Source organism: Phoenix dactylifera, chromosome 1 (genome assembly GCF_009389715.1).
Source record: "Phoenix dactylifera cultivar Barhee BC4 chromosome 1, palm_55x_up_171113_PBpolish2nd_filt_p, whole genome shotgun sequence".
NCBI classification, from domain to species: domain Eukaryota; kingdom Viridiplantae; phylum Streptophyta; class Magnoliopsida; order Arecales; family Arecaceae; genus Phoenix; species Phoenix dactylifera.
The window spans coordinates 7,110,531-7,125,643 of record NC_052392.1 but is presented as its reverse complement, the minus strand read 5'-3'; the positions used below and the strand labels follow the sequence as shown (position 1 = coordinate 7,125,643).

The following is a 15,113-nucleotide window of genomic DNA, read 5'->3' as shown; positions in this document are numbered from 1 at the left end:
ATTGCACCAAAATGTTTGTTGGTGGTACGTATTATAGCTGTAATCTAACTAAATCATGTTGCATATCTTATATTGATCACTCAGTAGATGGTATCCAGATGGTATTATAAGGGAGTATAAATTCTTACAATCTACTACACTAGGATAGTTGATTTTAAATCTACAGAAAATTTTAACAAAAATTCCTTCGAACCAATGACCTAATTAATCTAAGGATTGTAACTAGGGTAATCAAGTCAACTTCATCTTCAAATTGTGTCATCTCCTACATATAATAGTCTCAAATCGCTTGTTCTTTAGAAAGAAGAAAATATCGGAAAAGTTGCTCCGGAAAGGAAGAGCTTCTCCGCAAAGAACTCCAATACGAAGAATTCAGATTAAATTTGGTGGCGCTATTAAAGCCGATGGTAAGGCAAGCATTGCCTTTATTGTATGCGATAACGAGAGACATCTCGAAGCAGATAACACCTTCCCTACTATGGATTGTAGGCGATTCCTCGACAATTATTTTATGGCATAATCAACATTGCAGTGCCTACCACATTCCATCAACCTCAAAGATCCGCATGCTCCTATCCAGAATTAAGTGTCTCGCCAAAACCCGTTGTCCAAGTTGGGTAGCCATTTAAATCTCCGACCAAACTCGTGCTGAAAAGGTACGAGGTAATCATATAAAAACCTCATAATCTCTAAATTTTTTAATTTTCTTCTTAATTTTAATTAGTATAATGAAGATGTGACTATAAATTTCGTTTAGTTGGCATGAAGGAATTATCATCGAGTGACCAGCTTATATGGCAGAAAAGAATGATATCTCATGTAAGATCAGATGATAATTGGGTCATGGTAGCCAGACGAAATTTATAGCTAGAGTTCGAGTTGAATAAATTGAAAATTTTGACGATCTGATCGTACTAAATTAAAGTTCTAGACAAACTTGAAACCTCAAATAGTTTATTTTTTTGCATGATTATTCTAAAAAACAAAAAGTGAAAAAAAATAGCCGGTGTACTATTTTGCGTGAACATGGAGGTTTGGGTGGTAGATGCCCAACTGCCCACTGTGCCTTGGATTCTAGTTGTGGTCCTAGCATATTTATTGCACCAAAATGCTTGTTGGTGGCACGTATTATAGTTGTAGTCTAACTAAATCGTGTTACATATCCTGTTTTGATCACTCAGTAGATGGTATCCAGATGGTATCATAAGGGAGTATAAATTCTGACAATCTACTACACTAGGATAGTTGATTTTAAATCTAAAGAAAATTTTAACAAAAATTCCTTCAAACCAATGACCTAATTAATCTAAGGATTGTAACTGGGGTAATCAAGTCAACTTCATCTTCAAATTGTGTCATCTCCTACATTTATTCGAAGGTTAACCCCATGGAAGATTAAATTTGGTGGCGCTATTAAAGTCGATGGTAAGGCAAGCATTGCCTTTATTGTATGCGATAACAAGAGACATCTCGAAGCAGATAACACCTTCCCTACTATGGATTGTAGGTGATTCCTCGACAATTATTTCATGGCGTAATCAACATCGCAATGCCTACCACATTCCATCAACCTCAAAGATCCGCATGCTCCTATCCAGAATTAAGTGTCTTGCCAAAACCCGTTGTCCAAGTTGGGTAGCCATTTAAATCTCCGACCAAACTCGTGCTGAAAAGGTACGAGGTAATCACATAAAAACCTCAAAATCTCTAAAAATTTTAATTTTCTTCTTAATTTTAATTTAGTATAATGAAGATATCGAACTATTCAATTCGTCGAATTCGGACTATGACTATAAATTTCGTTTAGCTGGCATGAAGGAATTATCATCGAGTGACCAGCTTATATGGTAGAAGAGAATGATATCTCATTTTAGATCAGATGATAATTATGTCACGGTAGCCGGACGAATTTTGTAGCTAGAGTTCGAGTTGAATAAATTGAAAATTTTGATGACCAGATCGTACTAAATTAAAGTTGTAGACAAAATTGAAACCTTAAATAGTTTTTTTTGCATGATTATTCTAAAAAACAAAAAGTGAAAAAAAATAGCCGGTGTACTATTTTGCGTGAACATGGAGGTTTGGGTGGTAGGTGCCCAACTGCCTACTGTGCCTTGGATTCTGGCTGTGGTCCTAGCATGTTTATTGCACCAAAATGCTTGTTGGTGGCACGTATTATAGCTGTAGTTTAACTAAATCGTGTTGCATATCCTGTATTGATCACTCAATAGATGGTATCCAGATGGTATCATAAGGGAGTATAAATTCTTACAATCTACTACACTAGGATAGTTGATTTTAAATCTAAAGAAAATTTTAACAAAAAATTCCTTTAAACCAATGACCTAATTAATCTAAGGATTGTAACTGGGGTAATCAAGTCAACTTCATCGTCAAATTTTGTGTCATCTCCTACATTTATTCGAAGGTTAACCCCACGGAAGATTAAATTTGGTGGCGCTATTAAAGCTGATGGTAAGGCAAGCATTGCCTTTATTGTATGCGATAACGAGAGATATCTCGAAGCAGATAGTACCTTCCCTACTATGGATTGTAGGCGATTCTTCGACAATTATTTCATAGCATAATCAACATCGCAATGTCTACCACACTCTATCAACCTCAAAGATCCGCATGCTCCTATCCAGAATTACTAATGGTCATGCATATGTTGTGAAGCTAACCAAGTGGTCGATCAGCCAGTTAGCCAATGCGTCAGCCTATGTCTTTTGTCTTCGAGACAGTGAGAGTAAAAATTGGGAATCAATCAATTTAAAGGATAGAGGCACTCTAGCCAGGCTCTATTTTCACCGCATCATGGATTTCCTCTCATTATAGTGTAAAAACCTAGGAGAGATTTTCAACATCGGTGATCATCGTGGGAACACATCTAAGTAAATTAGGTCAGGCACCCCGGATTCATTCTAGTCTTGATCCACCATGGAATTTTAGGAATCTACAAAAACATTCTAGGAGAGGGCTCGTAATGATCTTCTCAAAGATCACGAGGTGCTGAAGTGGCTGGAGGGGGAGGGGGTAAGTTTTTGTGAAAGGGATGCTCTGATCATGCATGTTATTGCTGATATGATAAGAAAAACCGAATTCCTACATTTTATTTGATGTCGATTCATCCACACTTCCATTCCTTGTAGAGGAAAGCTAACTGCTCATAGTGTCTACCTTCTAAAATCCACTAGGCAAAATTTCCTCCAGTTACAACAGACTAGGCTGGATGTTTGACCTAAAACACGTACCTTTCTTCAGCAAAATTATACCTATCTTAAGACAGTTTTCCAAAGATTAATCAGAGTACATGCTCCAAAAAGCAAAGTGCATCATCAACTCAAACAAATAAATAAACCTCGCTACCAATGAACAGATGATACAGCCCTTTGAAATATCACATACATCACACCTGGTTGGCAAGCATTCATCCACCCATAGCTCAAGATGACACTTGTTTTGGCTGCCACATCTCATACGAAGACTCGGCGCCTTTCTCCAAGTTCAGTATGGCCACCATCTCAATTGCAATTTCTTATAGCCTGATTGGGTAATTCTGGACACAATGCCCAGGTTTCTCATATTGATAGTGCAATACTTCAAATTGTAGCGACGTCGAGAATCTGTTTAATGCAAAACTCATGCAAAATTTGAAGCATTCGTTACTTCGTTCCAATATCGAAAACAAAAAAAATTCAGCATGGCATTTGCAATCATCTACAAAGTTGGCAACACTAACAAGGACTACATGCGAACAAAGAAACATTCTCTATATCAAAGGATGCCATGAAGCTAGCACTGGTTATAAAATAAAAAGAGAACAAAAGAGTTGACAATCAGTAGTCCGCAGTGCAATCCATGTTTAAGAAATTGATAAAAGCATCCTAAGCTACACCGATACTGCATGCTTACCAACAAACCAACCACCATGTTTGAGAAACTTTTGATAGCAAATCTGAGGATAAAGCTTCATAATTTCAGATCACCCTCCATGCTGATCACCATTTATAAAGCATAATTAAACCATGGAGAATACATAGGCTTTAGGATTGACATCATTGTTGTATTTGCCCGACATACTGGAAGTTTCATTCTACCCACTCTACATGCTAAATGATGAATGGTATTTTCAGCAATGCAGTATCTTGTACCACAGAACTGAAGATAGCTTCTCGTAATATACACACTAGATACACCATGATGACCAAATCTTGGCAAACTAAACCACAATGAGAAACTAAATAACAGATTCCTCAGCAGGAAAGGGCCTTTTTTTGAGGTTGATGAACCACTCTTCACCTGAAAAGGTTCAGTATGTCCAGTTTGCAATTTGAATTTCCCCATCTGTCTCAGCAGATGACCACAACAATCAAAACAATTCATGAAAACGATAAAACAGCAGTTGGTTTCATACATACAAAATAACATATCTGATACACATGCTTTCATTTCAACCTGAAACATTATATGCACAGGCTGTCTTCTTGCCTGCAGCCAATTCTTCTAGGTGTCTATTAGTGTTAAGTAGGCATGGCTTCAACTTCTTGACCTCCTCTTTGGGATAAATGTATATCTTACGCACCATGGAGCAAAATTTCCTGCTTTCCAAGAAAATGTAATCAGATTTTAGAAAAAAATTACAAAAAAAATAAACCACCATTTCTTAAAAAGCTCAGTGTAGTTGGTACTAAAACAGACTTTTTTTCAAGAATGCGCTATACTAGGAGAATAAAGAAAAAAATTGGTCCTGCAAAAACTAAAAATGGACTCATCATCATCCATCATCAATTCCTATTAGCATTTCTGATGTAATGATCCAAGGATTGGGTATATCTCTTTGTTTTTTTAACCTAGAGATTGGTATCAGTTGGCAATTTTTCATGTTTTGAATGATGAATTGGAAGACTCGGACAAAATAAGACACTAACACCATAAATTTTAAAATATATAAGCCATTATGTAAGAGAGAGAAAACAGTAAGATACTTAACGGCCAAGGATAATCTCCGATCATCATGATGTCCCCCTCATTGTCGGTGTAAATGACCTGCCAACCACTGCCGCGGTCTGCCAAACCACCCTTGAATTCAAACATATGGTCAAGCTCAACAATTAGGCTTTCATACCCATCAAATCTTGATAGGTCAACAGATCTCCCAAGAGCAGTTCCCAGCTTGTGAACCTGAAAAGCAAAACAGATCAACTATTAGTAACAGCAACTAACACATCGCCATAATATTAGAGGCATCATTTCTATCAACACTTAGTTATCAACCAAACAATTACCTTGGTGCAACTTCGAGCAGTAACAGGTTGATTTGTGGATGATTGTGCCAGGAAGCCATCAGAAACACTACATTCAGATGGCTTTGTACTCTTTGAAGGCTCAGAAAACATGTCAGGTTCACTTAAAGCCATGTGTGGTACAGTTGCAGGAAGTGCATTGTATGAGATTGGAAGCCCATCAGAATAGGCAACATGAGACATGATGGGACCAACATGGTTCTCAAACAGTTCGACACCAAAGATCTTAATCATGGAAACTGGTTTTACTCCTGAAGGCTCTCCTGTTTCCAGGTACATGCTCTTTTCCACTTCCTTGAACCCATTTGGACTCATATGTTCTTTGCAAAGGCTACTGGACATTGCTATTGGTTCAGTTGTTGGATTCTCTACTGTATCCCTGGACTTAAAAACCTCCATATCCTGAAACCTATTGGGTTTGGCTCGCGATGCCCCCAGGTCAATTGAAGTGGGAAGCATTCGTTGCCAATAGCTATCAAGCCATGAAGTCTCTGAGATACCACCGTTTGCATAGGTTTCATGAAAACAAGGCTGAGGCCTCAGAGAGCATGTCCAGTCCTCTAATCCCATCTCTCTGTGAGAATTGATCGATTCATTGCTTCTTCCAGCATTAGGACTGGATGGAGGTATTCGTTGAGAAGACAGAATCTTGTGAGCAGTCCCCTGTTCAAGATAGTCACCAATGTATCCTAGTGCTGGTACCAAGTTTTCTTGACCTTGCAAGACCCCGCATAATCTAGGAGCAGGTTCATTGGAGACTTTTAGGGGGCCTGGAGGATAGAATCAGTGCAAGCAATTCAGCTGATTGAATTGCAGTCAGAAAGTGGATGAAGCATAAGCACTACTAGGCTGTGCACTGATAAAACAAATCAATGGAACAATGGAATATGAAAGTCATCACCAAATTTTTTTCGAGGAAATAACAAAAAGACCTTTTACTGTATAGAAAATTTAAAAACTCAGTCCTTTATGAACTGTTAAGGAGATTTTTGCATTTCCAACACCTTTCACACGATTCTAAGATGGAATGAAGCCCAAAGGTGAATGAAGCTCCAATAGATTGTACCATTCTCAAGACATAATAGAGAAGAATAGTAGTAGTCTTTCCAGAAATATGTAAAATTCAGAGGATAGATGACTAACTGACCATCCCTAATGAGGGCAGACGGATCAGGAGGAGATGGCAGATGAGTAGCACGCCTCTTGGATCGCGGTACAAATGGAGGTTGTGCTGCTGCAGCTACAAATGGAGTAACATTCCATGGGGACACTCTCTGTGGGCGTATAATAGTGGATGTGTCATCCCAGTGGACCTAACATTGAGATAACAAAGTTAACAGATGTTGTGTTCAGCTAAAGAAATTATATGTTCAAAAATTCACAGATTTTTGACAACCGTAATATAAGAGTAATAAGTGACTTCAAGGGATGCGAAAACTCTTTTCAATCCTCAAAGCCAATTTTATTGGCATTTATTTCTAAAATCTACTGGAAAAAACAGATTATTTTGGAAGGCTCTTTTTTCAAACATAATAAAAGGGCTGTATTTAATTGTTGGGCAACATAACTTCTAGCCATATAATGATCAGGCCCTTTGACAAAATTGAGTACCCAGTTCCTTATTTTGATCGCAATCTAATTTTCAGGGGCCCTGTGTTTGAAAACAATAAAAAGTGCACATTGAATGTATCGTAAAACAAAGCTCAAGCATGCATAAAATTGAACCATAGATTGAAAAACAGTTGATCAAAACATGCCGTGGCCCGGATCATTAAATGGCTGTCAACCATGGGGCCAGAGATTAATTTTCCCTGGACTAGTCCAACCACATCACTAAAAGAGAGAATCAATCAAATGCCTAAAAGGAAGCTGACAAAAGCAGATGCATCCCATATGAAGCTAAAGGCATGAGTAGTGCAGCTGGCAAGTATATGCATATTAAAAAAGAACATCAAAAGCATCTAATTTGATAAGAAATGATGTAGGTTTCCAGTCTGATTAATGACAAGTTAATAGGCGCACCACATAAAAAAATTCAACGAAAGTGCCAATACACCAGCTGATGCACCCCTCTGAGCAAACAACAATCTTCGGAAAGACAAAGTGTCTCAGAAGCATTTTTCAGCCTTACAAGCATTAAAATACCTTCTAAAGTAACAGAAAAAAATGCTCATGTAATTTTTCTTACCTTGAAACACCTCCACTCTGAACCAGGCCAAGTTGCTGGATCTGTGTCTTCTATACTGATTATTGTACCTGTAATTCTGGATTGCAAAAATATGTGATCACTATGTGATCAACAGAAATAGGACAGATGGTGGTAAAAATAAAAAGTTGGCTATCATGTATGTTTATAGGAAAAAAGGGAAAGAAAAAGAAAATACTCATCATGTCTATCTACTATGAGCAATCACCTTTCTTCTTGATCTTCTTCTCCTTCAAACTTCATTCGGACTTTCCTTCCAATTGAATAGTTGTTCTTTGTAGATTCCACATACTGATTGTAAGGAATTACGAACTCTGGACTACGCCTAAGGAACAATTTATAAATTGACATATTGGACATAAATCAAATAACCAGAAGCAAATGATAAAGCACTAGATGAAAAAAAAAGAATTTAAAATTCAGAGAAGACACGAACTACATTCTATCTCTAGAACCAGAGGAATTTAAGCTCAGATAACAATACATGTGCAAGATATGTGTAGTAACATAGAGCAGATTACGCAAAAGCCAAAAAGCCCAAAACGTTGATGATAAATTTGTTAACATGGATATATTGAGTAGCTCATGAAAACAAGAAACTGATGCAAACAGTAACACGTAAAAAGAGTATCACTGACTATTCATTTACCTAGGCCAATAATAAACACTGAACATAGTCCCAGTGGTGATTGCATGCGATGCAGATGCAAGCAGACCAAGCTGCATGCTTTGACCAGATATGACCGATGCAGATGCACTGTTATGTTGCCTCATTGCCCGACGAACTCCAACACGAAGTTCCCCGTTTTCACTTCTGCAGAAAGGAATAGATACTTTGTGAATGATTTTGTCAGGATGATAAACATGATTTCTTGGTTGGTTTCATCCTTGCCCACTTTGAGCTATGGGCGAAACAATCGCCAAAATACATCACACATATGACATGTCAAAAGGCAAATTCTTGGACATCACAGCAAACAATCCTGGGCATCAAGGCTTATGGACCAGACTGCTTGGGAGATGGTACTACCAAGTGTTAGTACAAACAGATGTACTGTACTGATACTCGTTATGGCTTATACCAGTAGGATGCCAGTCCAGGTACTGTAACGATACCTGAAACCTTGCATGGGCCCCTTAATTCCTGTCTTATTTGGAGGAATCAATATGAAAATATAGAAACATGCATGTACGTGCATGTGCATCTCTCTCTCTCTCATGGGAGAGGAGGGTGACAGAGAGGACCTGAGGAAAATAAAAGCATCCCCTGCAACAAGCTTTTTCGCATTCACAAATGTACTCCAACCGGTTGTCAGCAAGTGCCGCTTCGGCTGACCTAGAATTTGTTAAGAACAAAAAAGATATTAGGAGAAGCTGTCATATCCAATTTTGTAAATTAGAATGAACTAAACATACAATTACACATGCAATAGAGGAAGGAAACTTGCATTCATGATGAATATAACAATAGAAGAGCAACTATTTAGGCCTACAAGCTCCAGTCAGTCCAATGTTCTCCTGTGATATCCTCTAAGGAGAAAATAAGGCAACAGAATCACAGTTTAAAAGGCAGATGCTTTACAAGAAAATTAAAACACACAATCCCATTATCCCATGTGCATGCCTAATAGAACCATCTGAATAAAAAGCAATAGAGAAGCAGGATGCAAATGCACAATCAACAATGACTATTTTAATTAAATATTTAATGAAAAGTCGGTCTTTGCCATGGTGCCTAATGCATCTTATTGACATCTTTATCCACATCACTATGGAGATAGTTATAATGCAGACATGCAAGTTTGGAGAAATCTAAGTTTGTTGTGAACCGGACTTGCCCCAGCGGTCACACCCTCTACTTAGCAACCAGACGTTTTGGGATTGATTCTTGGACTGTGCATCTCCAAAAATTTGGGTCTGGGAATTACAACTCAGTGGGTCTCCCCCTTCCTTTGTATAAACAAACAAAAACAAAACAAAACAAAGTGAAAACAAAATAAAACAAATATAACAGTCCAAACATCAAGAATCCAGATATATAAGTTGCATGGTAGCATGTTCATCCGCACTTTTGTTCATAGTTTGCTCAAAAATACATGTACATTGCATAACTACACAATCACACTAGCTTGACTTCTTTTTCATGGCATGACTCATTGGGACATGACAATGACAGTCTATACAATTCAATACATGCTGCTCAAATTTTATGATCATAGAACCTGGGTATCATGCTCCTGGAAACTCCCAAAAAAAGAACCATAGGTTGTTTGCAAGATTGGTCCATCCTTTATGAGTCTCCACCACGTAATAGAATCAGCACATTTTCTGCTATATGACAGAACAAATATCAGACACAATTGCCAGAGCATCTCCATTTATTGACTTATCAAGCCAACAACAGGGGAGCATGCCAGAATCATATTTGACCAAAGAACCTCTAAAGATTTTCTAATTCATGTTCTCAACAAACTGCCCTCCCTATAGCCAAATAATCAGATTTTGTCTCAACCATAAATAAGTACGAAGTTGCCCTTTTACTCATACATCATCATTGGACTGCCTTATGGGTTCAGGTCTATCTTTTATCCTTTTTTTTCTGAAGAAAAATTATTTAATAGTATTCAGTATGATATTTCACATTTAAGATAATATTATTGATTTTACAGTAGATCTGTTCCCAATCTTATTTGATTCAGTTTAGTCTTGCCTCATTGATCTTTTTTATTCACACCATATCATGAAGAATACTCATTTTTCATTCCTTTACACCACTTGCAGCCATTTATTTTTTATTCTTTGGACATTTTTATCTCTTAAAATCGTCGCTATGATCACTTTTGGCACCTGATCTTTTCAATTTGATTCTCAGGTCATAGATACTGTTGACCATGTCACTAACATCTTGACCTTGTTTGTGCTCATTTTCACTTATTCAACAAGCATGGCTTTTTGTTCCCACAATGCTTAACTGATTATATGCTCATTAACAACTTGTTTTTTTAATTTATTTTTCTTGGAACAGTTATATTTTCATATTACCTGTTCATATTTTTTTTTTGATTGCTTCACATTCCTCATCTCATAGTTGGATCCTTTGGCTTATATGGGTTGGATATGCCATAGTCCTTGATGGTTTTTTTTTTATCATGGTCCACAGAAGCAATCATGTGGGCCCTAAAGTTGCTTTAGGGGATCCATATCTTCTTTAATCTCCATATCACTTCATTCCACAGTGACCATCTTCCATATTTTTCTCCTTTGCCCCTTCTTACCATGCTGTTGGACAATTTTTATTTGTCACGAGCAATTTTAATGTTGATCGCACTATGCAAAGTATCCATTTTTTGGGGTCAATTAATTCTGCATTCCTTGTCACTAGAATTTTTTGCTCCTCAGTTATATCTTGCTAACAGTGGATATTTTCTACCCAATTTGTACCCTTGGATTTGCACTCTTTCCTAAAAAAAACATGCTTCTTTATGCAAGTATGCACATTAATTTATTCTTATAATTCCAAATAGGTTCATGTGACTCGTAAGGTTCTCTTCCTCATTGGATTGTCATCAATGTCCTCTTTGTAGTTCTATTTCTTTCTTCAATCTAAATACTTGGCCATCTCACATGGGACATTGGCCTTCAGCTTTGAACCAAGTTTTCATCTTTATTTCATAATGTTAGTCTTGACTGCCAGAGGATCCTTGCGACTGCAACAATAGTTTGCCCTATGTACAAGACTCTCATACTTTGTCCCTCCAAAGACTTGTATCGTCATGTGATACTTGCCATCTGGCTCATGCACAATCATCACAACTTTGACATCCTATGGTGTCTTGTCTCCCATTTGCATGATTCATCTGCAGATTTCCAGCATTATATGCCTATGACATTGCAGTCCAATGCCAATCTGGCCTTCAAGATGATCTTTGTACCAGTTGACATAACCACCAAAACCAACTTCACTGTGAATTCAACAAGTTGTGATCACTGCAAGCTTAAACCGCCAATCTAGTCAATATGCATCTTTTCATGGTTACAGTTCTAGAGGTTCTCTCAATCATATGTTTACTGTGTAAGAATTTCTTTAGAGATTGAGCTCTAATACTAAGGGCATATATGATATATGAGGTCTCATTTGCAGCAACATGTTGCTTTATGTTTATCGATCACATGTAGCTCCTACCTACTCTCCAGCTTAATCGACATCGGATCTTACATGTCGCAAAACAATAACATCAAACTTAGCTAATAATTTGTATTTTTGCTTACCTGGCTTTGTAATCCTCATCAGTCCTACTATCCATGCATGCTCAAACAGCATCTCGAGTCATTCTAAGTGCCACTCCTCAAGTCAAACTCATATCATCACAACACTACCTATTTTGCCTTCTTACTTTCTTGGAAAAGGATTTGCTAGATAATTTATGGTAAAACCACTCATAGTGTGGCACACTCCCGACATACAGTTTACGACCTTAGGTTTAAAGAAGGATGTATTAACCATAGCATGTAAATTTTTTTAATGAAAGATAACAATAAAATCTGTTCACACCAATTATGAATAAACTTATTGGGATGTAAAACTAGACATGATTACAGAGCTCTGATCAAGCTTATAAGCTTGTTGCAATCGTAGAACAAATAAATAGGCATGTACATATCTGCTGTTATGATTTGTGTACTCTTGTTCATGCATATGGATCAACAAGTAGTTTTATAGATGTGGATAGAGGAAAATATGGCAGATACGTCCCCCCCTTCCCCAAATCCTACTGCCATAACTTTAATGTCATGCATATGTTGATGTTAACATAAATGTTAACCATGAAATTGCTTTTCCATGTACTTACCACGAAAGATATGGCGAAAGCTCCATTCTACACCATGCAAATCCTTTGCAACAAGCTCTTGCACTGGGGGTTGCTGGGTCATGTCCTATAAAAACAAGTACAAAAATCAAATATTAGAATAAAATACCCAATCAAAAGCACTGGATCTGGTTCAACTGAAATATATCATCAGTCCATCAAAGGACATAGCATTCTACAACAGTAGAGCATGTAAGAGCAATGAACGATAATTCTTTGGATGGCAACTTCTAATGTGGGATCCATGAATAAGTATTTTTCCACAAAGGTTCTACGCAACTTGACAAATATCTGAAGTTCGCAAGGACTCAACTGGCACTCATACTCTGACAACTCAACTAGAAAACTAACCAGTGGGGGGAGACACTCATCAGCATGTCGCTTTGGAACAGAAAAACCTCCATGTGTGCTAGTATCAGAGGCAGTGAGAATCTTACAGAAGGAACGCACGCATGGCTTTGCAATTGAGGTTCGCACAGCTTTATTCCTGGAAACACCCTCATCCTGTTGCTTCGGACACACAAGTTGTCAGATTCAGCAGTTCTCATATTATCCAACAACCCCAGAATGTTTACTTGACTACCAATACAAGAAGCTATTTCGCAAAGTTGCAACAGATTAGCATCCAACCTTGTGTTCTGGAAGCAGCGTCGCATGCACAAAGACTTCGTCGGTGTCTCGTTCTGCCTGCAGAATTATGTTGGAAAACCAAATACACCAGAGAAGAAAAATAAGTAAAACCAATAGAATGGACAGGAAAACCATGTCACCCACAACTGAAGATTGAATCTTATAATAATGAAAGAATTAGAAACTTGCGAGTGCATCGATCGAAAGCGAAAGACCTTTAACTGGACATTTACAACTCGGCAAAGTATTTTGTAAGGCAAACCGTAGATTGGCAATTGCCGGTTGTCCTCTTGATTTGTGTGAGCCTCAACCTGAAGAGGAGCAAAACTCAAAGCAGAGTGATAGCCAAACATGGGAACATATCTTCTAACTCATAGCTTAAAGATCTCCCAAAAGATTATAAGTGTTAACTGCAGTAAAATCAATTTGGAGAGATGTGAAGACTGGAACACCTGCTCCATGTGACCCTGAGGAAAGTAGAAGACCTTCTCCCCGACAAGAGGAACGGTAACGAGGGGACCGGCACAAGCGCGCCATAGCTCGGTATCAATGTGGCCATCCCCGTCTAAGAACACAACAATACATGAACAACAACCAAACATCAAAGAATCGCTCGAACAACATCCGTAGTTATTTAGAAGAGATTCCATAACTGTGGTCTTTACCAGGAAATTAACCAAAAAGAACAGAAAAATCACATTCTGCCAAACTCACAAACACATTAAAAAAGGACCATAAACTAAAAGCTTTAATGATCAATAACTAGTTCCATGAGGAGAAAGTTACAGAAAAATATTTTAAGATATTTAGTCCATGAACAAAACCACATAAGAGTGGAGAAACAAAATCTATTATAAAAACACAAAAGAAAAGAAACAGGGGACAGAAGTGAAACCCAAAAGTGCAGCATCCATCACCCACAACAGAAGCATTAAACTAATCATTCATATGCTAACCAGGACCTCTTTTAATATCAAAAGTCAGATCAAAAAAAAGAACTTAAGAGAGAAAAAAAAAGGAAAAAGAAAGAAAGATGAGAGGAAAGGCAAACCTCCTCTTCCTTGGTCATTTGCACCAGAGCAGCAGCTACTCCCTCCCATGCCCGCAGCCATCCCAGAAGACCCCATCCTCCTCCTCTCCTCTTTCTCTCTGGAGTTCACAACAAGAGCAAACAACCCTTTGTTAGCTAGCAAGAGCAAATAAATACCACTAAAATCTCTCACTCTACCCCGCCTTCTATATTTAGCACCGCATCCTCTCTTGCTTTCTTTGGCCCCCACGAATACCGCAAGTGACACAACGATTGTCTCCGCTGGTGGTGTCGGTATTGCCGCCCGCACCCACCCAAACAGCACACAGTGACAGGCAAGGCGGCAAGAGAGATGAAAAGTTCTCAGGCTTCTGAACTTCAGAAAGCAATGGGAGAGAGGAAGAGTCTTTGGCTTTGAATTTATGGTACAGGACCCAGAAAGCCCCACGTCATGTGACACAAGGTGACAGGAATCCCCCGATGCAACGTGGCAGTCGACTTCCTCTTGGGTGCCATTTTGGGTCTCCTTCGTCTGGGCCATGGTCTGCTTCAATGCCGGCCAACCTCGCCGGGATCATCGTCCAAACCCCGGCTCATTGCGGGTTTTTTTTTTTTTTGTCTTTTTCAGTCTTTCTCTCTCCACTCGATGGTATATTCTCTGGTTTTAGGAAGCAAGGAGTCGTCAGGAGCGTTAAACGCTGAGGAGAACGGGAGCGATGCGCGCGCGGGACCCACATTTGGTCGCCGGTTTCACAGTGTTTTGGAGCCAACTTTAGGAAGGAGATCCGGGTGCAGGAGATTGTCTCTCGCCGTTTGGGCAGATGCTGTTGAGAGGCTGGGGTGCAGCCGGACCGGATGGGGCCCAGCTGATTTGGACGTGGTCCGGGCTAAGTTGGGACATTGGATCTAATTCCCTTTTTTTTTTTTTTTTTTTTTTTTTTTAAGGTGAGATCCATCTTTTGTTTTTCCTTCTGTTTAGCACTCTAAATGGCAGTCAGTAATCATTGTTATTAAATCTTAATGGCAATTAGTGCATCAATTGAATGAAACACGTTATGTTATGCCTTTATAGC

At 38.4% G+C, this 15,113-nt stretch overlaps 1 protein-coding gene across 2 annotated transcripts; it reads right to left on the bottom strand.

The window, feature by feature from the left end:
* Positions 1-4,256: 4,256 nt before the first annotated feature.
* On the bottom strand, positions 4,257-14,596 carry LOC103724300 (auxin response factor 7-like). 2 transcript variants are annotated; one of them, XM_008815517.4, is made up of 14 exons: positions 14,062-14,596; positions 13,463-13,575; positions 13,226-13,321; positions 13,011-13,067; positions 12,732-12,890; positions 12,363-12,447; positions 8,758-8,848; positions 8,162-8,326; positions 7,721-7,837; positions 7,495-7,570; positions 6,454-6,619; positions 5,289-6,076; positions 4,994-5,184; positions 4,257-4,601 (listed from the first exon to the last, which is right to left on the bottom strand). In XM_008815517.4, exons 1-14 carry the CDS (start codon positions 14,579-14,581, stop codon positions 4,454-4,456), a joined length of 2,772 nt encoding a protein of 923 aa, XP_008813739.2. In that variant the 5' UTR covers positions 14,582-14,596; the 3' UTR covers positions 4,257-4,453. The 2 variants fall into 2 exon arrangements, with proteins under 2 accessions (XP_008813739.2, XP_008813740.2); XM_008815518.4 differs by having other exon boundaries at positions 12,732-12,884.
* Between the last annotated feature and the right edge of the window lie 517 nt (positions 14,597-15,113).